The sequence below is a fragment of the Anthonomus grandis genome, chromosome 4, assembly GCF_022605725.1.
Source record: "Anthonomus grandis grandis chromosome 4, icAntGran1.3, whole genome shotgun sequence".
Classification (NCBI taxonomy): Eukaryota; Metazoa; Arthropoda; class Insecta; order Coleoptera; family Curculionidae; genus Anthonomus; species Anthonomus grandis.
The window spans coordinates 21220823-21246637 of record NC_065549.1 but is presented as its reverse complement, the minus strand read 5'-3'; the positions used below and the strand labels follow the sequence as shown (position 1 = coordinate 21246637).

At 30.8% G+C, this 25815-nt stretch overlaps 3 protein-coding genes across 4 annotated transcripts in view; 1 reads left to right on the top strand and 2 right to left on the bottom strand.

Annotated features, from left to right (window-relative positions):
- LOC126734873 (tRNA pseudouridine(38/39) synthase) overlaps nt 1-16424 on the bottom strand; it is a 20922-nt gene extending 4498 nt beyond the window's left edge. The window contains exons 1-4 of the mRNA XM_050438693.1: nt 16259-16424; nt 8327-8410; nt 8137-8255; nt 1548-1749 (exon numbers count right to left, since the gene is read on the bottom strand). Coding sequence (XP_050294650.1) covers nt 1548-1749; nt 8137-8255; nt 8327-8401 — 396 coding nt within the window. The 5' untranslated portion in view covers nt 8402-8410; nt 16259-16424. The remainder of the gene's footprint in view (nt 1-1547; nt 1750-8136; nt 8256-8326; nt 8411-16258) is intronic.
- LOC126734875 (thioredoxin, mitochondrial) lies at nt 14185-25625 on the top strand. The gene is made up of 3 exons (XM_050438695.1): nt 14185-14300; nt 24012-24268; nt 25152-25625. The coding sequence occupies exons 2-3, from the start codon at nt 24169-24171 to the stop codon at nt 25457-25459; spliced, it is 408 nt and encodes a 135-aa protein (XP_050294652.1). The 5' UTR covers nt 14185-14300; nt 24012-24168; the 3' UTR covers nt 25460-25625.
- The window catches only part of LOC126734872 (uncharacterized), a 30249-nt gene continuing 30055 nt past the window's right edge, over nt 25622-25815 (bottom strand). For both annotated transcript variants that reach the window (XM_050438689.1, XM_050438690.1), the window contains exon 12: nt 25622-25815. In XM_050438689.1, the coding sequence (XP_050294646.1) occupies nt 25742-25815 (74 nt within the window). In that variant the 3' untranslated portion in view covers nt 25622-25741.

Sequence of the window (25815 nt, the reverse complement as noted above, 5' to 3'; positions counted from 1 at the left end):
ATTTCAAATCCGACTTTATTATTGTCTCGCGAATAACGGAGCACAGTTTGAGCACTTTTGTGAACTGATTAAATTATTATTTTTTAAAGACCTTTTTAGCCCCTTACTGTTTATAAATCTACAAAAAATTACATTTTTTATACACCGTTGGGTAGTAGATTGTATGCCCTTTAACATGATGTATCACATTATAGGATAGCCATTTAACATACCAAAGTATGACGTCGATAAAATAAGTTAGTTGTGTTTGAAAATTTGTTTTTGGTTTGATCCTTGTTTTTCTTTCAAGATGGCGATCGCATCCATGACGCTCTGCGGTTCTTTTCCGGTTTTCATGTTCGATCATGTCCAGAGAAGAGAATAAGAACCGCGGCTCTTGCAGAGCGTCATGGAGTCGATTAAATATTATTACCAGACATTTTAGCTCATTCGCTGGTATGTCAATCGATTTATTTTTTTTTGCACTTTTAAAAAGACATTTTAATGCTGCTTACAATGAGGTGTCACATTATGGGGGTTCCCATTTAACATATCAAAGTGAGACTGGTTGGAGGTGAAGAGGTTATTGATAGCACTTTGTCAAATATAAAATTAAACGACCCTCGGTATACCTTGATTGACTTTTTTTTTAAGTTATTTCGGGTGGTTCGTTTTGAAATATGTATATGCACTGTACGTATCCTATACTTTTGGCGGTTGCTATCAACAGATGTTTGACATTGTTTTATAGTTACAGGTTGAATTTATTTATGTTTCGTGGTATCGCTATTATTTTGTAGTACTTTCCTTCTGCATTAGATATTTACATCGCATAATAATATGAATAAATCTTTACAATCACTAATCCAATTTAAAAAAAAATTTAATAAGAATTCGTGTTTCTTTTTGACATTCTACAATCTTATTTTTTTGCATTGTTACTCATTATTATAGAAATGTATTTTATTATATACAGAGTGGCCCATCGAAAACAGTCTCGCACGGTTTAGGGCCCTTTTTTGAAAAAAAATAAAAAATGCTCGGCCTCGTCGATTTTTGATTTTAGGGAGACAATTTTTTTAATACTTTCAACCCCTTAACGTCAACCTCTTGGCGGGGGTTGCAACCACCCTAAAAATCTTAAATAGGAATGGGGGTCAAGTGATAACTTACTCTGCCAAGTTTGAAATTGCTAACTTGAGTTTTCGCAGATTATAGTTTAGATTTAGATTAGATTAGAGTTTATAGTTTCATTCGTGTTCACAATTATTAAGTAGAATCTGTATTGTTGTGACGAATTCATAATGAGTTACTTATTATATTGGGTATTACGTCACTTATAGCGAAAATCAATCTAGAGTTTTTTTTTTCACACGCTAAACAATTCTATTTTCTTCTTATTTTCAATTGTTGAGCGTGTGAGAAAAAAAAATCTAAATTGATTTTTGCTATAAGTGACGTAAAACCAAATATAATAAGTAACTCTTCACAATTATTGTAAAGCCACTAAACTATAATCTTAGTTAATTAATTACTATATATGAAATATTACATAGCCTTTTCCTTACTTGTCCAAATGAACTAACACCTTTATCAGTTCTTCCACAGCGGTGATAATTTGACTTAGTCCTATCCTCAATTAAATAAGTCTTTTTTAATGCTTGAAACAAATGGTATTCTATAGTGTTTGTAGTATCTTCTTGCACTGCAAAACCTTGATAGTCCCAGCCTAGGTACATAAAGTGTAAAAGAATTCGACGAAATGAGCATCTACAAAATTTACATATCAATTTTTAATAATCTTTAAACTTAACTATAGTTATCCTCCACCAATAATCTATTTTGCGGTTTCTTTTATCATCAAAGGTGCCGCTGGTGATGCCTTTCAGTGGCACCTTTGAGAAATAAACCATAAAATAAAATAATGGTGAGGGCAACTACAATTTTAATCACAGATACTAACTTATTATTAAATAATTGCAAACCTTATTTAAACAAATATTTGATTTAAACCAACAATATAAGAACCAAGCTAAAATTAAGGTACATACATTGAATCATTAAAAATGAAACTTTGTTCCTTAACATTCAACAAATATTTGTATAAGTGTTATATTTTGTTGATCAGTATGTATTCTTTATTTCATTGAAGTTTTAAAAAAGTTCATAAGTTTAACTTTAATAGATTTTAAATATCTGAAATTTATCAAATCAAAATGAGTTGTGATGAGACAGATCTCTTTGATATTTAACTGGTTACAGTATTTTTGTTAAGATTCATAAAGGTAATTCTGCATAAAACATAATTAGGATTTTTTTTCTGTATGTTTTCCATATGTTATGCGAATGAAATGTTATAGAAACATTCTAATTACTTTAAATAAAACTATACCTCATTAAAATTATTTATTTTACACTAATGTAAATTACTTTTAACTTTAGCTAAAATTGTCAATGTTATTTTCCAATTATTATTCTAGTCTAAATGGAAATAAGCTTTTATTTTAGAAGGGTTACTAGCTAGGTATGGACGTATGATATACCAAATTAAGAGGCCTTTATTTGTTTTTTAGAATATTGTATTCTATAATCAATTTGTATTGTATCTCTATAATAATATACAGAGTGTCTATTTAATATCGCGGTGCTCGATTGCGGCTAAATCTTGAAACGGAAAAACTAATATGAGGGACATTAATTAATAGAGGAGCTACTTTTTAAAATTAGTTTTATTGATACAGGTTGTCCTAAAAAAGCGTGGTACATAATTTGATTTTTTTTAAATGGAGCCACCTATTTTTTTCCCAAACGGGAATCTCATTTGACCTCTTTAATCCTAAAACTGTTTTGCCCTAAAATGTGACGTTGCCTAGTAATAAACAAATTTTTACGAAAATCAAAGGATCACTTAAATTTTAATATTTACCACCGACGTTTTTTATCTTTTTGAAAAATCTACGTAGCGTCTTTGGTTAAGTTCATTTTATCTTTCGGAATTCCAATTTTTTTTTATACGGGTTATAAAAATCGTTACTAAATAATTTATTTATTTTTTAAATCTCTAGTAAAGCGTTTTGATAGAGCACTCTTATATCTTCAATTTGTTACCAACAAGTTTGCCTTTAATCTCTCACCGTTTTCTGAAAATTTCTTCTTAAAGGAAGAATGATAGATTTTTTCATAGGTATTACAACGTTTGTTCTTAGTTTAGAATGATTAGAGCATACTGGAAGCGTAGAGTACAGAAAACAAACTAGAACAAAAACAGTTTTAAAATGAAGAAATCGAATTGGCCATCATTCACCAAATCGGTTGTAGACAATTGGAAGAACATAAGTAAGGACTTACAAATACAGCTATCGTCTGTAGGAAAATGCCACAAGAGAAACGAAAGATCTTCTAACTTCTAAGCACGAAGCGTAGCAGGCGTAATACGTCTAAAATACTCTTATATGCGCTCCACCATATCTTATCTAGTTGTGGGTGCAATACGATAAACTTCGGATTTAACACCTTTTCCCACAAGAATAAATCCAGAGGCGTTAAATCAGGTGACCTAGGAGGCTATCCAGTGGGACTTATCCAGTATAAAGTTTAATAAATATGTATACAAAAGTTTTGATAACTAACCTAGCCTTCCAAGCTTTCCCTCATTTCTTGAAGCCAAAAAACACTTCCCGAGGTACTAATTTTCGCTGAGAGTAACTCATTTTGACACAAATTTACTTAACATGATTGATAAGTAAACATTATAATTGATATACGTCACCCAACAAAAAATTAATGAATCATGGCCAACTTTTTGCTTGTAAGAAAATTTTTCTTATTTTTAAATGAGGTAAGCATCAGGGATTTATATTACTTGTCTTTACTACTATTATTTTATTATGGTTATTACAACTATTGATTTTTTTCTTACTAAAAAGTGTTCAACAAAATAACAAAGTGCTTGTCACTCTGATTCCATAAAATACCGATTAGTTGTTTACCTTCGTAAGTGTCGTAATGCCTATGAAAAAATGTGCCATTCCCTCCTTTAAGAACAAATTTTAAGTGAACGGTTAGAGATATAGGCAAACTTGTTACCATCAAATTGAAGATTAAAGTATACTCGATCAAAATCTGCTAAATATAAGGTGTTCCATTTACAAAAATAGCGCAAAATTGAGTTAAAAATATCATCATTTGAGTAAAGATTTTGATCACCTTGTATAAAAAGAAATAAATTTAGGAATTTCGAAAGATAAAATGAACTTAGCCAAGGACTCTACATCGATTTTTCAAAAATATAAAAATCGCCCATGGTAAATATTAAAATTTAAGGGAAAACTTGGTTATATTTTATCAATTTTGGAATTCTGTCTTTTTCAAGATTTCTGAATTTTGAATAATATATTTATTATTCAAACAATCGGTTTATCAATGGGTAACTCGCTTTCTCCTTTATTAGCTGGCCTTTTTTAAAATTATCTTTAGTCCTTTATTATTTTCTCTGTATTACCTAATAATAAAATTTTAAAGTGTGTCCGATATGTGGATGATTGCCTAATTATACCTAGCAATATACCTTTATATTAAATTTACTATAGAAACAGAACAAAATAATTGCATTAATTTTCTTGAATAATAATTGTCTTTAAAATTGAAAACCCACTAAAACTAACCACATTATTCTATCTAATTCGAATCATGCTTACTCTCACAAAATGTCGGCTCTTAATTGTTTCGATCACAGAGCTCTCAACATCCGTTCAAACTCTTTTAACTATAACAAACAAATCAACACTATCAAACAATTATTGGTTAATAATGGTTATAATCCAAGGGTTGTTAACAACATAATCTCAAAATATGTGCCTTGAACCTAATCTACATAAAATAGTACGTAGAACCAAGTTTCTACTTGCGAGTCCTGAAATACAGTATTGGACAATATTAAAGCAACTTTTTAGTAGTTTAAGTAGCATGTTATGGTTTATATGTTTTAAATTAATTGGTAAATAAAGTTTAATTGAAACACAAGTAAAATATAATATTTACATTTAACTTCTAATACAATCCTATTTATATTATTAAAATAACTAAAACAAAGATTTTTCATTGACAAAATTAGAGCAACTTAATATTTTTTCCAAATTAAACTGTACACAGAGCTGCAAAAATCAATGTTTTAGCCAGTAGTATCCATTGTTCCTAATGACTTCATCGCATCTTTTCGGCATTGAAGTTTATTACGTCTTCATCTATGGAATTCCACGCTAAACGGACTTCTTCAATCAAATGATCAGATCATGTTTTTGGGATCGACGAACACGTTTTTCAACTAATTCCCATATATTTTTTATGGGGTTTAGGTCTGGAGATTGCAATGGCCACTTTAAAACATTTTATCATAATTTTTCTTAGTAAACCGCTCTTTTACAATTTTAGCGGCGTTTTGGGTCGTTGTCATGTTGGAATGTGCATTTTAGGGGCATTTCCCATTCCGCATAAGGCAGCATTATGTTTTCCAATATATTAACATATTTGAACCTGTCCATTATGCCCCTAATTCTGTAAATAGGACCTTTTCCATAAGCTGAAAAGCAGCCCCACACAATGATATTGCCGCCGCCATGTTTTACAGTAATAGCAACGTACTTTGGGTCAAGCCGAGTAGAAGACATTCCTGGATCATTTATACAAAGTCATTTAATGCGCCTGTCCAAGTTTTTCGTAGTTTTTCTTGGTCAACCACCACATTTAAAGGTCCTCGGATTTGGTAATTTTTTAATAGTTTTTGATACAATGTCTTTTTTTGAACTGCAAATTTAGTTGATATCTATACTTGCTTTTTCCCATATAAATAGGCATCAATAATTTTTTGTTTTAGGTCAAGCGAATAATACACACTATGTGGCATATAAACCTCACAACTGCACATACACTGAAAAACTGTACAGTAAACAAAGAACATTCTTGCCTGGCAAACAAACATATTTTTATAAAACATTTTGTAGGGATTTCAATATAACCAATTTGTGCAAATATTTTAAAAGTTGCTTTAAGTTTGTCCAATACTGTAGTTAATAACTTCTTAAACAATAATTTAATAAAAATAACACATTTCACTTTTTTTTTATAAGACCTATTTACTTCCAAATGTCCAAACTGAAAATATACCAAACAACAAAATTTCTTTTAAATCTCATGATACACTTGCATTTAGCCAAAAAATTTCCCATATTAATATTAGTGGAGTATCCCATCTTAGATGCCCTGAATGTACATCCACCTATATTAGGAAAATAATACATTAACTTCAAACCAAAACTAAAGATCATCATTATTATCTACCTAACAAAAGGGAACCATAGGGAATTAACTTATTTGGAAGAGTTAGAAGTCGAAAGAGAAATATAAAAAATTTCTGCATGCTTAAATTTAATCACTTACAGGAGAAATACTAATAGCCCACGATAATGCCTCTGTCCTAAGATCTTTAAGATTCTGCAACTAATATGGTGCATAGATAGATAGATAGATAGATAATGTACTTTAATACAAAAGATACAAATCTTGGATACAAAGCTCCCTAAAAACTAATGATTAATAACAATTAAATAAAACTTTATGATCCCTACACATACCAAAGAATATACATATATGCTGATAGGTACAATTAAAAAATTAAATTAAAATAGTTAACATACTCAAGATGATATAAAACACAAAACTAGAAAATTACTAAAACTTTATGACTTAGATTTTGATTCTATTACTAAAAAGAATCATTAAGTAATCATTATTTTGATTCTATTACTATAATACGCTTTAAGCAAAATTATATTTTTTAAATGCTTTTTGAATATTTTCAAACATGCTATATTTTCGAGTGGAGAGAGGGACATGATTATAAATATTGTAGCTTGTTATTTACACAAGCACAAGCAAGTTTTTAAAGAGAGATGAGGTTGGCATGTGCAAAGCAAAATCATGGAATTGACAATTAACATGTGCAGTATCTGATGATTCTATCAGATTTATATGTCTATGAGTGCGGCTGTCTTTAATATAAATAGTAAGTGAACTGTTAAAATTTGCTCTGAAATAACCAGTGGTCTACAGGAACTCCTTAAACCAACAGAACAAAGATATCCCTTTTTTCCAAATCACAAAGACAATATTCAACATTCCTTTTGTACACAAATTCCAAAAAGGGCAGTGCATATCTGAGATGCATGATAGCTGAGATCTATCTTTTCCATTTCCTGCATTGAAACTTTCACTGCAAAACATTCAGAGGAGAGTTTGGACACAAGAGTCAAGATATGGTCTTCAAATTTTAGATTTCTGTCAATAATAAGATTTAGGGGCTGAAGTCATAAAATAAAAGACTATGAACTTTGCACCTGAAACCCAAAACAAGAGTCTTATATTACAATCCAAGGTAAGTCTGCCAAGTAACATTGCATCCAGTCCAAATCAACCCCTAGAAACCACACGCCTTCTAAGCTTGTTCACAATATTTCACAATCTACACAAAGGCCTTGGATAGATCACAGAAGATTGCCACCACCTGCCTATCATTCAGGGACAGATAAACAAACAGTCTCTAGGAACCCACAAAGTCATTTATAGCAAATACCAAGGCATCCAACACACTTGCAGGTAAACACCACAACCAATCTGCTGAAACTCCATCAGACCCAAAAGACCTTTTTTATGTTCATAACATTTCAAATTAATGCCCTTTTATAATTTAGTTCTTTTTATTAATTTTATTAAAAAATATATATATAAAAAAAAAAGAAAAATTATTTATTTAAGATGGAGGAACAGTGTATCCTTATAAAAAGAAGTGAAATGGACTGCGCTCACCAGGACTTTTACACCTAGAAAGTGAACAGATGGTGTAGAGAAGATTTTATCTTATTGGGATGTTTTCCCCATAGTTGTGTGGATTACAAGTAAAATTCTTAGTTTGATAATTCCCTATATGTGTTTTCTACTCTTAAGGCAATGAACATATAGCCTATACATAGTTTTCCTCTTAAATTAAAATCTTATTTTAGAAATGCATTTAACACAGAATATCTACTAATAAGAAAGGAAGATATATGTTCCTAAATTCATATAATTAATGTATAAAGTAAATTTAGTCTAATAGTAGCTTACCTTGAAAAGTCAAAACTTCCTTTTTTTGTTGGATATTTGGGGCCAGATTCCTCTTTGTTTATTATATTTTGTAATTGTAAATTATGTGCTTCCAATGCATGAATTTTAGCAATTAACTCCTTAAAATGAGATTTTGGGTTAATAACCAAAGACCCTTCTTGTACTGAGTGAACATTTCATTAGAACTTACATCTTTACTCATTTTCTCCAGTTCATCTGTACTGGATCGTTTGTTTGGTTTTTTAATTTTCACTTTGTGGGCCATATTGTCAATCTAATTCGGAGGTAACACATAAACAGAAAAAATATATAATAAACTTAATTATTAAAATTAAAGAAAATCAAAGTAAAAGCTAAAATTCTATAAGGAAATATCTTTTAGAAACATTTTCATTCTGTTTACAAAAAAACTATAGGTTATATCAAACCAGGACAGGTTAGGTTATGTTATTAATATTTTTTTCATTTGGCTACTAAAATTGTACCTTAAAGGCCATGTTACATTCTGGCGAACACCGCTACCATTATCGTTATTATTGCACGGAACATGAAATAATGAATTTAAAATTTTTTTTCTTTAGGTCTATAAGTTACTTAATCTCAAAATAAAAAATTGTGCAGTCCTGTATGCTCCAAATATTATAGTAGGGAGTGTGATAAACAAACCCCTTCCGACTACTATACTGCCGTCCTAAGCCAAAAAGACGCATCTCAGGATTTTAGGTTTTTCAGTTATTGCGATTTATCGATTTTTTATTACAGCACTCGTATTTATTTAATTTTTGAATTTTTTTTAGTTATTTGTAGTAATGCGTTTGAGTAATAAATAACTTTGAAGTTTTATTTGTTTAGAAAGAGATTTTTAGTTAAAAATGAGATGCGTCTATTGCGCTTAGGATTTTAGTACAAATTTTAGATACGTCAAGAAGGATATTGCATTTTGCTAATATTATTATTATTAAATATTTGCTAATATTAAAAAGAAATAGACATTACATTTATTACATACTTTTTAAACAAAGGTTTATTGAAAGTGAATAAGTTTAACATATCAGCTTACAAAAAAATACTAATATTTTAGTTTGGGTCATCGTCTTGGGAAACTGGAAGGTCTTTCCAAAACTGAAGCCTGTTCTTCATTATTGCACCGAGGTTTTTTATTATTAACTCTTTCTTTTTAGATGAAATTCCAAGGACTTTTTGTTTTTTTTGGTGGTGGCAGTATTTTATTTTTTGTAATTTTGGCAGTAAGAAAATCAAGTGCAATTTTTGGACTATCGAAGTCATCTTGGTATGTCATAATATGGGAACCCCTTTGGACAGATACTTGGATTATTTCATTTAGATATGGCCGGGGGTTAATTCTACTAAATTTATATTGCGAGGTGTAATGTGTGAAAAAAATGCTGTAACTCCATTGGCAGAACTTCAGTTTGCCGTGCGGATTGTCTTACGGCTTAAACAAAATCTGGAAAATCGTATAGTTTGTTGCCCATCTTTTTCATTGACTATTCAACTTTGTGATGAAACGAATCCGCGGCCATAAATGTATAGCCGGGCTCGAAATATTTTATAATAATTTCATTAGCATTAATTTCATCAGAATAAACGATGTAGCGAAAAAATTAAAATAATGACCAATTTTTATTTTGCGCGGAGCAATTATCAAGCCATAATGTTATTTTCACAGCGTCTCTCTTCACAAGGAAAAACTGGTAAACGACTTTGTTGCTCTGTCTATATGTTTTTTCCAACTGTTACAATTATCACAGGTTTCGTCAAGATTATCTTTTGTGTGACTTTTATCATGTAAAATATTCATTTTCTTAGCTACTACACAGTACTTTTCATAAGAAATTTGTATATTGGGATATTTAATTAGAAAATCCTGATGCATTGCCGCAAAAGTAAGGTCACTAGGAAGGTAAAGACGTTGGGGTGCATGCTCTCTCCGATAGTGTGAGATAGTTGGGATGTAAGAATTAATATGATTACGAATCACTTTATCGTCTATTTTATTATGAGGTTGCTTCGTGCATCTTAAGTCAGCCACAGGTACTACAGAATTATTAGCATTACGCAATGCTGTACGGATAACTTTGTCACTTTGTTTATTAAAGCCGAGAGTTGTCAAAAAAAAGACCTTGCATACATTTTCAGATGTTCCTTTTTCATTTTTAAGCGTATAGTTATAAGTATTATTTCTTCGATAACTGAGATCACGTTTTGAAGTAGTTCTCTGTTTCACAGGTTTTGATGAAACATGATGTAAAATAAAAGATTTTCTGTCTTTATCATTTGAAATTTTCCAAAATTCATTGTTCAAAAATTTTCTTCTTTAACGCTGTGCTTTTTCACAAGTATTTCATGCTTAGCTTTTTTTCTGGAACTTACTGATAATTCGAACTTCTTTCTTTTTCGAACTGTTCCCTTTTTAGTATATTGAATGACAGATGCGGTATTATTTACTTCAGTTGCGTCGGTATCTACAAAACTGTCAGAATCCATAACATGCTCGTCTTGAATAGGTTCATGCATCAATTGTGGCTCGGCTGCTTCCGTGATTTGATCACATAATTCAGTCACTGTTTCCAACTCAACATTTTCTACTTCTGACGTAAAGGGGCATAAGTCTGCTTCTTCGAGAGCCTCAAAGTGAACTGGCACAAAAGACCTAGAAATATCGAGAAGAACTGGGCTTTCCGATTGTATGTGTGTGGCAGGGGCGATTTCTCTTACACAATTCCCAGAGTTTATGTCGTTAATAATATTAAGTTTTTCACTGCACTTACTTGCCGTGTCGCTACTATCATTTTCCGAATCAGGGTCAGTCGGATAATAATCTAAATCTTCCGAAGCCTTACGGTTACCTTTTTTTTTCCTTGGTTTGGAATGCTTGTTTAGTTTCCTTGTTCAGCGCCAACATGACCATTTTTTTTCCTCGAAACCCTTGTGTTCTGTCAATTGAATCTAAAAGGGCAGGGCAGAGTTAGTTTTAAGTATTTTTAATAATAAAAACTACTTCTGGATTTTTTAAAGATGTACACCTTATTAAACGTACATAGTAAAAAGACGAATAAACACAGACAAAAGTGCTGCTCAGATAAAGACAGCCGCCGAAAAGCCGATCTAATTGAATAAACAAAATTAAAAATAATTACTTACCGGTCAAAAGGGTCTTGTAGCCGATATGTCTTCTGTTACAACTTTATAATAGACCCTGTATTTAGTTAGTCTCAAAGTTAAACCCCAATAAAACAAATTTGTTGAAACGATTACTACAATTCACATAAAAGTTAGGTTATAAACAGCCGATAACAGGTTGCTCGTGTGTCTTTAGCACCACTAACTCATTACAACACAGAAACTGCCATGTAAAAACATAACTAATTTGGATGCATCTAAATGCACACTGTACATTACGCGCTTAAAATTACCAAAAATCCTAAGCGAAAAAGGCGCATTTTTGAGAACCGTCATATTTGCTTGGGAAATTGAGACACGTCGAATCGGAGTAGGATTTTGTATTTTTTTTTTAAATGCGTCTAATTTTGTTACCAATTTTTAGGCACTATGGAGTTAAAATGCGTCTTTTTCGCTTAGGAAATCGGTTAAACATTGTATTTGGGGTCTTCTAAATTTCCAATAAGAACCCCCATGGAAAGAAAGTAATATTTTTACGAGTAAATACATATATCATTCTTAGCAAACTAGTCTTTCTTCTGTTACAGACTTGAGAGCTATATAGCAGAGCCATCTTTACTCTAGCCGCGAATATCGCAAGGCAACACCGCGAACCGCTTATGCTTCCGGATCGATTTAATAGCCGTATTTAACGGGACTGGGCAATGATTTTAAGTTTTTTACTAACAGAAATGCCCGTTTTGTTGAAGGCATTATGCTATTTATTGGAAAATAGATTTGATATAATTTGTTAACTTTATTTTCATATCAAGATTATATCCCAATTTATACAACAAAAAAAAAATATTTACCTCTGGATGTTTACTTATTATTGATCAAATATTTTTTTTGGCTTTTTTCGAATAATAATTCTACATTATGGTAAATAAATGGTGGATACAAAGTGTTAAATTGTAAATTAACATGCAAAGCCTGAATTATTACATATTATCCAGTGTGGTACATAATAAATGTGAAACAATGATTGTTTTAAATTGAAAGTTAAGTATCATCAAAAATGTCGTCAAAAACACTTACAGAAATAAGTATGAGATTGGGTGATTTTGAACACAAAATAGCCAGTATACAGGGCAGATCAAAGCATATATAGCAATATATATCGAGCACGCATAGCATATAGTGCAAGGCGAGGAAGTATATAACATAAAAGACATCACAATAGTTGCTGGTGAATAACGTTTATGCTTTGACAGGCGATTTATTTTATCAATTAAAAGTAAAAACCTGTTACAAAGATTGTTAGTTTTCTCAGATACGTCCTCATTCGAGTCCTCATTATTATAAGAATTGGCTAATTCCGAGGCGGATTCCAAATCACAATTATTATTAATTAAAATAATGCCTCTCTTTAAGCAATTTACGCTTTTTTTAAAGAATATCGCTAAGTGATTCTTGAGCTGATGGTTCACAGCTAGGAGATTTATAACTAGACAACAAATTCTCTAGCTGAGACCACCTATTTAGTGTCAATTCAAAAGGTAAAATCCATTTCAGGTCAATATGGGTCAGTTCATTCCTATTTATAAACACTTTTACTTTCATGTCGCTCTGTACTATGACTTAATTAGCGATATTTAAACAAGTATTAGTCAAATTTAAGGTGTAAAAACATATTTGTAAATTATCAACTATTTTTACATTCCACGACTCTGAAATATTAATTTTTTTTAGATAATTATTTATTATCATATGAAAATTTGTAATAAGATCTGATTGTTCAAATTCAAGATTGTTGAGTTCAAGACGATGTTCATGTTCTTTATTTCTTTCTTCTGGACTCTTTCGAGGGAGAGGAACCTTTTTTGAAAGATCCGGGTAAATTTGGAAACATTTGAGGAACTGCTGAAGGAACTAAACGAGTTTTAGTAGGTATTTTTGTTGTTGTGCCATTTGGCAATAGATAAATATCCTCCCGAATGATGTCAGTGGGGGCAAAATGCTTAGCACAAACAACAGAATGCTTAGTAGGAGTCCAGTTGTCTCTAGGAATTGCTTTCAGCCATTTACCTTTAATTTGCTCATCTTTAGGAAAACCAAACACCGATTCAGCTCCCTCGCCTGCATCTATTGAAGTTTTGTAATTGGATTTGCATCCAGGGACACAGCATGGACTTGGTATGTTAAAAATGTACAAATATTATATAAACTTATCTACTACCGGCTACTACAATTCCTAACCCTGACTTAAACTACTCACTTACCACCTATTGTTTACAAGTAGGGAGACAAATACCTACACCAATTTTTCATATTTCTCCCTATGTATATTAAGCTATAAAGCAATATATTATTATCCACAGACTAACCAAATAAATGAACTACCACAAGTTCAAAATACAAGTCACAAAACCATTTTAAGCAAGAAAGCCAAGAAACACACAATAATAACAAACCCACTTTTAAAACGTCATTTAGCTAGCCGGCCGGTAAATTTTGTTCGACTTTTAAGTTCGATTATTTAAATAACTACGCAAAATCCATATTAAACAATATAACTAGAACTTAGAGTAGGTTTTTAAAATTGAGTCTCAACGTAAGTAATTTAAATTAAAGCACAAAAATCCGGAATTTTAAGAGAGAAACGAAGTAAACACCCACGGAAACCGCTGCGATTACCTACTAATATATGGGGTTATGGGGTTTCCAAGATCACGGCGTCGATCGACTCGCTATGTTGCCGATGTGATGATGTTCGTGGCTAGAGATAAAGAAGGTTGTGTATATAGAAATAAATTATACCCTATTCTCTTCTAATGCAGTTACAAGAAGTGTCCTGCGAGTTGCGTCGTTTTAATGTTTCGCTTGAATAACGATTAGGCCTAATAAATAAGATCAGCAGCTGATTGCTTGACATTTGACATTCTAGGTTATGTTTTTTCAGTAGATAATTGCAAACAATTCCAACTTTTCTGGTTTGTTTGTATAATATAAATATTTCATATTTATGTCCAATAATAAATGTAAGTAGACTAAAGCTAGACACTAACAATATTAAAAAGTAGTTAAGAGCATGGCTACAGTGGGAAATATTGGAATTGGTTTACTTATTTTATTAATACTTTGGATCGTAACTATAATTGTATTTGTAATTGCTATGAAATTACAAAGTAATATTGCCTGGATCGCTTTGGGGCTCACTTCTTGTGTTACTGCTATTTTACTATGTATACCTACTGAAAAGCAATTTGCTATTGAAAAGCCCCAGTTTGTGGTAAGTGTATAATAAGGTCAAATTAACAGCTTATCTAACTTATCTTCATATTTGTGTTAGTTATCTTAATTTCATATTATTAAGATGGGAATTTGTATTTCATTAATGAAAATTAGCAGATCCAAAGCCAAATTGTTAACATAATTAAGGTTGCTATTTGATTTGGAAAAATCTGGTCATGTTACTCCCTAAAAAAATGGTTGATAATAAGCTGAAATGAAAATAATAATATTAATAAAAAACAATAATAAACACATTATAAATGAGATGAAAAAATATTTTGAAATATTTAGTAAAATAATGTTATTTTTTTATTTTTTTTTTATTCATATATATAATATATCTTTGAACTGTTAAGGCAGTTCTTAAAAACACACTGGTAATTCCCTTCTTCTGTAAAATTATATGCTCTTTAAAATGAATAAAAAGTGTCAATTATTACACTCTATGATTTTAAGTACCTTTTTTAAATATCTCCAGATATATTCTAATATTTTTTTTTATTTTTCAACATTTTAATAAGATTTATGCAACTTTACCTCTACTTTAAAACTTTTATGATTTTCTCAATTATCATCCTCAAATTTTTCTTATTTATCCATGAAAAACATATTATAAAAATGTATACACACTTAAGATCTAGTTAATTGATTGCTCATCAATCTTGCAGGTATAGATTGAATTTTAATCTTGCATTCATTGGTGCCTTGTAATGCCCTCACTCTTCAGCCTGTGCTTGACTTTTCCGTGCCCATCATCTCATGGGCCTGTCATGCAATTAATAAAATATTTTAGAGGTTTAAGTATCATGAGGCATGGAAACTTTACTTTATTATTTAAAAAAATGTGATCCTTCCATCTGTATTTATACTGGGGACTGTTTGCTTGATGCATGAGAAGTATTCTTTAATTATCTAGTTGGATAATATGAATTATGGTCCTCATATAATATAAATCTTGGTGTTTAAACAATAAAGCTTTATTTGACTTTTACTTTTAAAATATTTTATAGTAAATTATTTTTTATAATTTATTTTGTTTTTTATTCTAACATGCATTGGTTAACAGATCTTACATATCAGTTACGTCCTACAGCAAAAAAGTTTCAAAAAGAAAATTATTTGTAAGATATTCTCAATCACTTAAATATTTGACTTTTTTACCAGAAAGAAAGAAACGAAATTGCAATATGTTTTGTCACATTATCATCATAATTGAAGGTATTTGACCATGGGATAGCATAGAAATTACTTCTCTCATTAGGTGGACAGAAAAACCATTAATATTCAGTTCTTCTATAAGTGGTTGTATTAATGAGATAATGACTCAGTGTTTCTATCAAGGTTTTTTTGATGATCCAACATATTACAAGACATTGTAATAGCATATATTATAAGTGCAATTAAATAAATCGTAAGCTGATTTCATCTAATCCAAAGTAATTTTATGAATTATTTTTCCTTCATGATTTCTTTTAATGCATTATAAAAGTATCTGTAAATTTATAAGGTAAATAACCAATTATTGACAGTACAAGGGGGGTATTTCATGAAAATCATGATAAATATTTTTTATATAACATTTTGCAGTAAAATTTTGCTACAACATATAGTTTAATGTTTCCTTTAAGCAATTAATACAATGAAACGCTTTAAGAATATAAATATGCGTTGCAAAAAATATTAAAAATCTGTTTTGTCAAAATACCTGTTATTGACATCACCATATCCAAAAAAACCAATGATTGACAGCCAGTAGTAGACACTAATAAAAGACCAGTTAAAAGTAAGTACTGTGATATTGTATATTTTGGAAATATACTACAAAAGCTTCATTTAAACATACTGAAATACAAACATCTATGCACATGCATACAATGACATGCATTGGCCTTGATATATTATTTTGTTTTAGTACTTAAGCTTTAAAAACATCCACAAGTGATTTGAATTCATATTTAATTCGCTCACCAGAAGATAATAAATAAGGGGTAGGCAACACACTAATAACACTATTTTTTTTTATATATGACACATCATATTCATCACACACAAACATTTTTTCGTCTCCACCCAAAGATTTCATTGACATTACCCTAATGTCATCATTGTCATCTAGTTCCTGCACAATACAAACATATCGATATGTAGTGCTCTTTCTTTTGCCGCCAAGAAACTTCACTAAAATAAAATTTCCTATTTGAATGTCTCCGTTACAAACTTGGCAAAATGATTTGTTTGGATCTTCAAAGGGGTCTACATCATCCAAACTATTTTCACTCTCTATCAATTCTTCTTCCTCACCAGAATTCTCTTCTTGTGGCTTCTCTTTCTTCTTTAAAAGTTTTTGTTCCCTTTCAAATTTCCTTTTTTCTTTTTCTTCTATTTTCTTTATTTTCTCGTTTTCTTTTTTGGCTGTGATACCTTCGCCATGCGTCAGAGATGACAACAGATGGAATTTTTTCCTTTATTTTCCTTTTTTTTGTTTGAGGTTTTGGGTCGGGCCAAAATAACGCCTTCTTAAAAGGAGTTGGAACATTTGATGCATCAAGGGTTTGAAAGGAGCTGCTTGGCTGGTCATGAGTGTTATTATAAGATGTGCTCGGCTGATCATCATTTATTTTTGTTGGAGTGCAAAGATCTTCGGCAACAGAAGCAGGAGCAAGATTAGTGGGAGAATGGCTAAATCGATTATCTGCTACTGAGTCCATGGACCCTTTTTCATTTCTTATTTCTGCATGTTGAACATCTGAACATGTTTCTAGTGTCCAATTTTTCCAAATTTCGAATAAATGCTTATCTTCCACTGGACCATCCCAAGAATGTTGGTTTAAGGAGTTCCTGAATGTAGTTAGCTTTTCTTGGTCAATCCTGCTCTCAAAATTTTTCAACGCAAGCAGGGACTTATCTTTTGTAGCGTTTGAAGCCATAGTAGCTACAGGGATATCACTTGAATCGTCATTTTTGGCAGAAATTTTACTAAAATGTACATTGTCAACATTAAAGAGGCATAAACCTGAAGATTTAAAACCATTTTGAATGGTTTCTGGTTTAATGTGTTCCAGGGCCTTTTTAAACACACCTCCAAAGTGCATCTTCTGAAGCCTATTGCCAAAGTTCTCCATCCTCCAATTCTGTACCTCATTTCTGATAAATGGCGAGTTTTCTGATAAATGGCGAGTCTGATAAATGGGACACATGGCCATCTACAAAAAAGAGAACTGGTTTTTGAATCCCCTCTTTTATGAGCCATGGATTGAATATATTGGTGATATATTCATAAAAAGTGCTTGAACACATCAACCCATTTTCGGATGTACCCAATGCCCAATCTTTAGGCACATTTGAAGCTATGGCAGATGGAATTCGCTCATATCTATCGCCCAAAACTATCATCGGCGGTGCAATATTACCAGCTGCATTAGCTGTTACCAGTACAGTTAAGTTTTCTTTATCATCTCCTGCTGCACGAAAAATGTTTTTGTCTCCTTTTTTTGCTAACACTTTTCCTTCTTTGGGTGAGAGGTAAAACGCGCTTTCGTCAGCGTTGAATACCCTTTTGGGGTCATCAGCTACTTGATAGAGATCATGGGACGTTAGATACTCCTTTATTTCCTGAAACCATCTACGAATTTGTCCTGAAGTTACACTTTCTCTGGATGTTGTCAAATTCTGTGATATTCTTTGTGAAATTTCCGGATGTCTCCTCAAAAATAACAGAAACCATTTATCGCTAGGACGATTATTGTTAGTAAACGATTTTGCCTCGAATAACGACTCATGATTTTTGAACTGAATCTAAAAGCTGCATTTTTGAAATGGGAAAATGTCTTTCAGATAGTTCAATAATCCATTCAACCAATAATTCCTCATGCTTGCTAAGTATTGTTGAGGGCCCCATGGTACAAACAACTTCAGACTTTCCTTGCATCTTATGAAGTAGGGTTGTTCGTGGAACATGGTGGTTTTGAGCAGCCACTGCAACTGGTTCACTATTTCTTACTTCTGCCAGTGCAGCTGTCATTTGGTCAGAGGTATAATTTCTTCTAGGCGACATTTCTGAAAAAGCAGAAGTACTTAAATATATTTAGTTTTGGCTCAATAAACCAACTCAAAAAAATTAAATATTGCCAACATTGTCTTGATACGTATTTCACACTCAAAACGTGATTGGTCAAAAGTATTAAAAACCAATAGTTGACAGTTGTGTCAATAACTGGTGGAAGGAATAGTCCTTGAAACCAGTTATTGACACCACCATTTTCTTGTAAACAAATAAATATGGGGAGATTTTTTAATTCATTTTATCTACTTTTAACTTTTTAAACAAAAATAAACCACAGAAAATAACAATACATACTAATGCTAAATTTTTAAAATGGGTCACAAAAATTTACTTACCTTATTTTTTACACTAAGGAGCACAAAAAGCACCGAAAATTTGGAACACGGGTTTACAACATGAACTGACCTGACAAAATGACTGACCAGAAAATTCTGGAAATATGTTCAGGGTTGCCAGATTTACAGAGGATTGCATAGGTTTCACATTTAATATGAAATTCAAATGCGTTTTCTTATTTTAGGGAAAATTGTAGAATGGTGTCAATGATTGGTGAAATGTCAATAACTGGTTGTTTACCTTAGATATCTGTAGGAGGGATATAATGGCGATGTGTTAGGCAGGAACAATCTTTACAGCTGTATGAAAATTAACAGATGCTTTTTTATTTATGTCAAGGTAACATACATTTAGGAACTTTTTTTTATTACTTTGACAAGGTATATGTCACAAGTCTATTGTAAAATTAGAGTAATAATAAGAGTTTCACAATTTAATCTGTTTTAAAAGTAAATGAGTGGAGTATTCTATAACTTATGAGACATTCAACTAGAGCTCCATAAACTCCTATCCAGGAAACCTCTCACTAAATAAAATGTGTGCACTAAGCCTCTAATTTTTGTTGATTCATAATAAATATGCGGCTGCCATAAGTTTCTAATATTTCAAGAAGCTTATAATGTCGAACTGTATTGAAAGCTTATGAAGATACTGGCAAACATTTCTTATTTAAATTATTTACAACACTGAAGTTCTAAGTATACATAATATTTGTTGTACTATAGTTCTCTAGATAACCAGACTGATTCAGAATTTTATTGTTTTTAAGTCTACCAATCTGTCCTTTATGAATTTCTCCAATAATTTTGCAAAATTACTTATATAGATTATTTGAGACTCACTGGTCAATAATTAATATCACTTTTTAAACCCAACTTATGAATTGGCTGAGCTATCGACAGTTTAAACTTAGTAGATATGACCCCACTTACTACTATTAAATTAAAAGCATATTTTGCCCATTGGTACATCAGAATTAGGAAATTTTATTATAGACAAATTAACATTCTTAAAGTATTTCACAAAAATTATAAAGCTATCATTCTTGTTGTAGTTATCCTCATTAAAAAAAGTTGAAGTCAAGTAGTATATTATATATTTGTATAAAATAAATTTGAAAAGTCAATGCATCAAAAAATAAGCACAATTATATTTTAAAAAAATTGTGACTGTTTTTAAGAGAGACAAGGTTATCAATATTTTTATTTAAACGTATGTTAAAATGAACCAAATTTAATAAACTCTTTGGTTTATTATTTACATCCTCCATTTGTGTATGTAGTGTGTTCCTATCACCAAAGTGATGTAGAATCACATTTGGTCAGTGTAAAATTTTAATGATGGACATGCAGAACGTTTAGGGTTGAGTTGCAATTTATGTATCTTATTGATCTCAGTACAGGCGGCAGTTCTTCATTTAGCTTTTATAATCTTTGGTTTCATAATTATCTACACAATTCTCATAAAACTGTTGCTAGGCACATCTGTTGCTTTCATGGTGACATCCCTGGCACTGATAACATCAAGATACTTTTGTCATCATAAACTGGTGAATATTCTCAGTCTATGCACATTTTGCCTTGCTTTATCTCCATAAAAAGGGTCCCTGAACATTCAGCATATATTTTCATACCCCCATTTTGTTTATTCCTTGGTTGTCTTATATAACTTTTGTTAAATATTCATAGATCCCTTATTCTTTTTTTAAAATTTTTCCTCTCAAATGTCCTTATTTGCCTACAGCCACCTTACAGCCTTTCCAGTATAGCCGGCAATCTTAATTTTTGGAGAAAGAATTGCTCCTTGTTTTGTTTACTTAAAATTCTTTATTCTTAACTCTAAATTTCCTGAGTTAATAGCTGTCTGTATTTCTTCCTTACTCCTAGTTATATTTTATTCTCTTTTGGGTTTAATTATTATTGTTGGTAGAATTGATTTTATTGCTATGTCTTTGTTAGCAAGAGTTTGAAGAATGTTTGCATAAGAGGGCGTGGACTTTTTTAACGCATCAATGTTCATTGTAATTTCTTCCAATAGTTTTATTATGTAAGGCATTCTTGCAATATAAAAAGTAATGCTCTCTTTTAAAGTGGTATACATTTTACTTCAGAAGATTATATGTGTGCACATTTCTTATAAATTTTGTAAAAGAAATATCAGAAATCGACTCCAAGGAAAAACCTGAAGACTACTTTTCTCAGATGGTTTGAAAAAAAAGAAAAGATGCAATGTTAGCCCCAGATCAAAAAATAAAACTAGTGGATTATTAACACCAAAAAAACCTTGTCCAAATTGCCATGAAGATAAGTAAGACTTAGATATAAAGAGAATTGTTTTTTTTACCTTTATTGGTAATACAAATCAAGGATAATAAATCAATAATTTTTCCTTTGCTTTTTTTATATAACACAGTTTATACGTCATAGCAGGCACGCCGCTACTCAAAGGTTAAAATATAAATATTTACAAAAGGATGGCTTAATCGGGATATTTCGTGAGTCAGGAAGCAAAAAACATATGCATGGTACTTGTCCACAAGGGTTTCTGTTTATTGTCTTCTTCAGAGCAAGACAACCAGAAAACCAAGTGACCGGCTATCTACTTTAGGAACTTTAATTGCAATATTCTGTGCAGTATTGACATGCTGTAATTTTTTATTGCTGATTATTACCATTGCTTCTGCAGTTCGTGTTTGACTCACAATCAGCGATTCGCCTGACGTACCGTCAGTCTACAGAATAATTTCTGCAAGAAGCCTAAAACGATGCAGGCGCATCATACACCTTAAATTATTATCAGTCACATTGTATGATTTTTAATTATTACTATCGTTTTGCAATATGCCTAATCGAATTGAAAGATAAGACTAATTTTACAATAAGCCTGCGTTTGTTTAACCAGTTTGAAATTTACCAAATTTGGCTTTTATAAATTTGTCTTTTAGTATCATTTCATAAACTGTAGAGAATATTAAATATACTTGTCTATCACAAGTATAGTTATTTTTTGCAACGTGCAATATTTAGCACTTAGTAAAAAATCAATACTTAATAACTGTTAATTATTCAGTTTATTCTTGTAAATGAAGTTAAATATTTATGCCATTTTAATTTCATTTATTGAGTCAAGTAAAAATTACTATTATACTATTTTTTTTTCTCACTCAGAATATTATGATAATATCCAATGCTTCTATATCTAGTAGTTTTGTTGGCAATTATTTGTGATGGGAAAATAGATTAAAAACTAAATTTTATAGTACATTATTAATGTGAAATTTTTTGGTAAGTTAAAGGGTTCAAATTTGTTAGAGTCTATGGGTCATGAAGAGTTATAGTATGCTTACAGATATGTCACCAATATTATGTTAGATTATAGGGAGTTTATTGTCATTGGAGTGGTCAAGCCACACAAGTGAAGAAATATTACCGTATTTCTTCATCCATTATATTAAATAATTAGCTTTAATTATCTGATTTAATTTCACACATTTCCATTTTTTTCAGCATGCATATAGAATTCATTATCCTTAAAATAATAAAAAAAATTAAATAAAAAAGGAACTCATACTGTTACTTTTACCTCATCATTTTCAAAATAAAAGTTGGTTTGACTTTGAAAGAGGCATTATGAAAATGTAAAATATGTTATTCATACAGTGCATTCACGACAAAAGGAACAAATTCATTTAAAATTCAAGTATTTTTTTCTTCTTTTATTTTTCGGACACGTGGATTAGTATTGTCACTTACGCGTTTCTTGCAATAAAAATTTTCTATACAAAGTACCTCAAATAGAAACTTTGGCGTCAACTTTAATTTTTTTATGTGGATTAGCATACCAAGCGTCTAAAGTCAACGGTTTGTCAAATTTGATGTAATTGATTAATAAAACCTACGACATTAAAAATAAAAATTTATACAATACCTATTTATGGCTTCTGATGTTTAATTTGTTGTCCATTTACTTCAATGTATTTTTGAAGTCAGTAAATAACTTGCAATTGCACATTTTTAATGACTTGCGGATCAAGTCTAATTTCTTGTGGATTTTTTTTTGCTTTTAATTAACATTATTTGGATATATAATGGGACTATATCCGGTGATATTGGTGGCCACTCAATCGGTCCTCTTGATCCGATCCATCTGTTAAGAAAAGTTGCCTCAAGAAATTGTCGAACAGCGATGGCAAAGTCAGGAGGTGCCCCATTTTGTTGGAACCATATCTCGTTACTAGGTATGTCAGCCTCTTGTGGATCAGGAAATAAAACAACTAAAACAGGATAAGTTCAAACTGGAGAAAGTTCAAGTAGCGCTCTTGTTGTGTACGCACCCGGTCTCCAAAACCAATCATAAGTATTTCGAATCGTTCTTTCTCAGATAAATGCATTGTATTAAAAAATGATGCGTGAAATGACAACTAATATGACAATTATATTCACAAATTCATAACAAACCCTTATCAAGTACGTTCTAATATTGGAAACTATTCAAAAATAACGTTTAGTTGGTTTCTAAGAAATAACATAAAAAATTAATGCTAGTGTCGTAGTTTCTACTTGAGAGACCCTGTATCCAAAATTTTCATTGCAAAGGCCGCATTAAATCAAATGGACAATAAATTAAACATTAGTGGCAATAAATCTAGAATACATTTTTATGTTTCGTTAGTCTGTTACGTCATATTTGACAAATCACTGACTTTAGGCATATGGTTAAAAAGTATGCAGAATATATCATAGAATTGTAAAACGTCATAATATACAGGGTGTTCCATTAAAAAAATGAATGTTGACGCCATAATTTCTAGTTCAGGTACCCTGTATAGAAATTTTTTATATTAAAATCCGTGCAAGTGACAGTACGAATCGATGTGCCCAAAAAATAAAAGAAAAAAAATACCTGAGTTTTAAATGAATTTGTTCGTCAGTGCACTGTATATTTACATGTTTTGTTTTGGAATAAGATAAAGTAGTAAAATCTTACCTGTACGAAACAAAAAATTATGGACAATGTAGAAATTAAGACTACCAGCTAGAACAGTTTATTTTTTTTTTAGGAAAAAGACTATCTGATTATCTACAAAAACCTGATCCTTGCCTTTCTCGTTTTAAGTACACTAGTGGGTTTCATTGTACTTTTTGTCAGTCACTGCATAGAGCCAGTACGAGTCAAACCTTTTAAAAGCTTTTATGAATACTAATTAGTTGTTGGAGATGTCTCTACAAATGCTGCTTAGAACGCACCCTCGAGTTTTAAATTTAGCGAGAACGTTGTTTACTTCTAGGAGCTTAAATAAGATCATTGATATAAAGGGTAAGCTACATATAACAATTAGAATTTTTTTAATTAACTTACACTTTTTCACATTATTGTAAAGATACTAGTAATTGATGTATAAATTGTTTTTAATCACTTATTAATTGATTTCATAAAAAAACGTTTTAATGGTGATATTTTTATCATAAAAGCTTCAGTAAAAAAGTAAATCTGTCTTTCCTATTTTAATTTAAATAAATATATTTATTATACTGTGCTATACAGTGTGTTCAAAAAAGTTTCCGAGGATTATATTTGTAAATACGTGCCGTTTAGTTTGCTACTTTGTCTTTTGTAGTTTTTTGAAAAAATTAAAACGATGCATTTTCGAAAATATCCGAAGCTTCGTTATTTATAAATATTTCCTGAAAAAGCTTATTGAAGCAACTTTTTATGTAGAAATCTATTTTGTAATCTTTTTGTTTACGATTCATTTTTTTTTAACCCAGCATCAATTGTTTCTTTAAACAAATGACATATTTAATTTTTATATCATTATTTACATTTAAAAATTAATATTGTCATTAAAAAACACAACTAATTATTAAATAAAAATTTGATTGCGCATTGTGATATAGAGATTAAATTTAATATGATCTTTTTCGTTTTTTATTGTGCAACGTTGCAAGATTTGTAATAACATTTTGTTTTTATCTACAATTGAACCTTTTTGTAATAAGATATACTGTTGGAAATCAATATATAGTCAGACATAAAATCCGATATGGCATCCATTTTAAATCCAAAATTTTAAAAACTAAAACTTTAATAAATGTTGATCATAAAATTTTATTCATAAATACAAAATTAATAGTATTTTCAAAAATGTTATCATGCATCACCAATTTTGGACACACTGTAGCAAAAAATCTTTATTTAGGTAACGACGAGTTCCTTTCAAAAGTAATGAACTCGGAGCATCCAGTAATAGTAAATTTTCACGCCGAATGGTGCGAGCCTTGCCATATTCTAACACCAAAAATGAAGGAACTGATTGAGCCAATGCAAGACATAGATTTAGCCATTGTTGATGTAGAGAATCATGCAGAATTAGTACATACGTTTGAGGTTAAGGCTGTGCCAGCAGTTATCGCCGTTAGAAACGGCTTGGTGGTGGACAAGTTTATTGGCCTCGTTGATGCCACCATGATTGAGAATCTTGTGACGAAGTTAGGACAAAAACAGTAAACCCACATTGTTGACAAAGAAACTTTAAGTCAATTTTGCAATTTTAAATTTTGATATTTGTCATGTTTGTGTTAGACTCTCCAATGTACATATTTTTAGTTGTAAATTAGATGTAATGTTAAATTGATTTTGTTAAGATTACAGTAAAATAAAGGCCATAGCTTGAGACGAGGTTTTTTTTAAATATTTTTTTTCATAAACAAAGATGTCAAACAATATAATTTACAAAATTGGGTATTATTTTTTTTACAACTTAACAACACTTAATACACTGGCTTAACGTTAGAAATCTTTTCGGAAACTGGCGGGTGATATTTTCAGTGGTTCTTCACGGCTATTCAGCTGCATATTGGTCA

What these genes read in the sequence shown, in the direction of transcription:
- LOC126734875 (XM_050438695.1), top strand. Translation starts at nt 24,169, where the DNA reads ATGTCTCTACAAATGCTGCTTAGAACGCACCCTCGAGTTTTAAATTTA. An exon ending in TAAGATCATTGATATAAAGG is followed by an intron (nt 24,269 to 25,151) that starts GTAAGCTACATA and finishes ATCTTTATTTAG; the next exon opens with GTAACGACGAGTTCCTTTCA.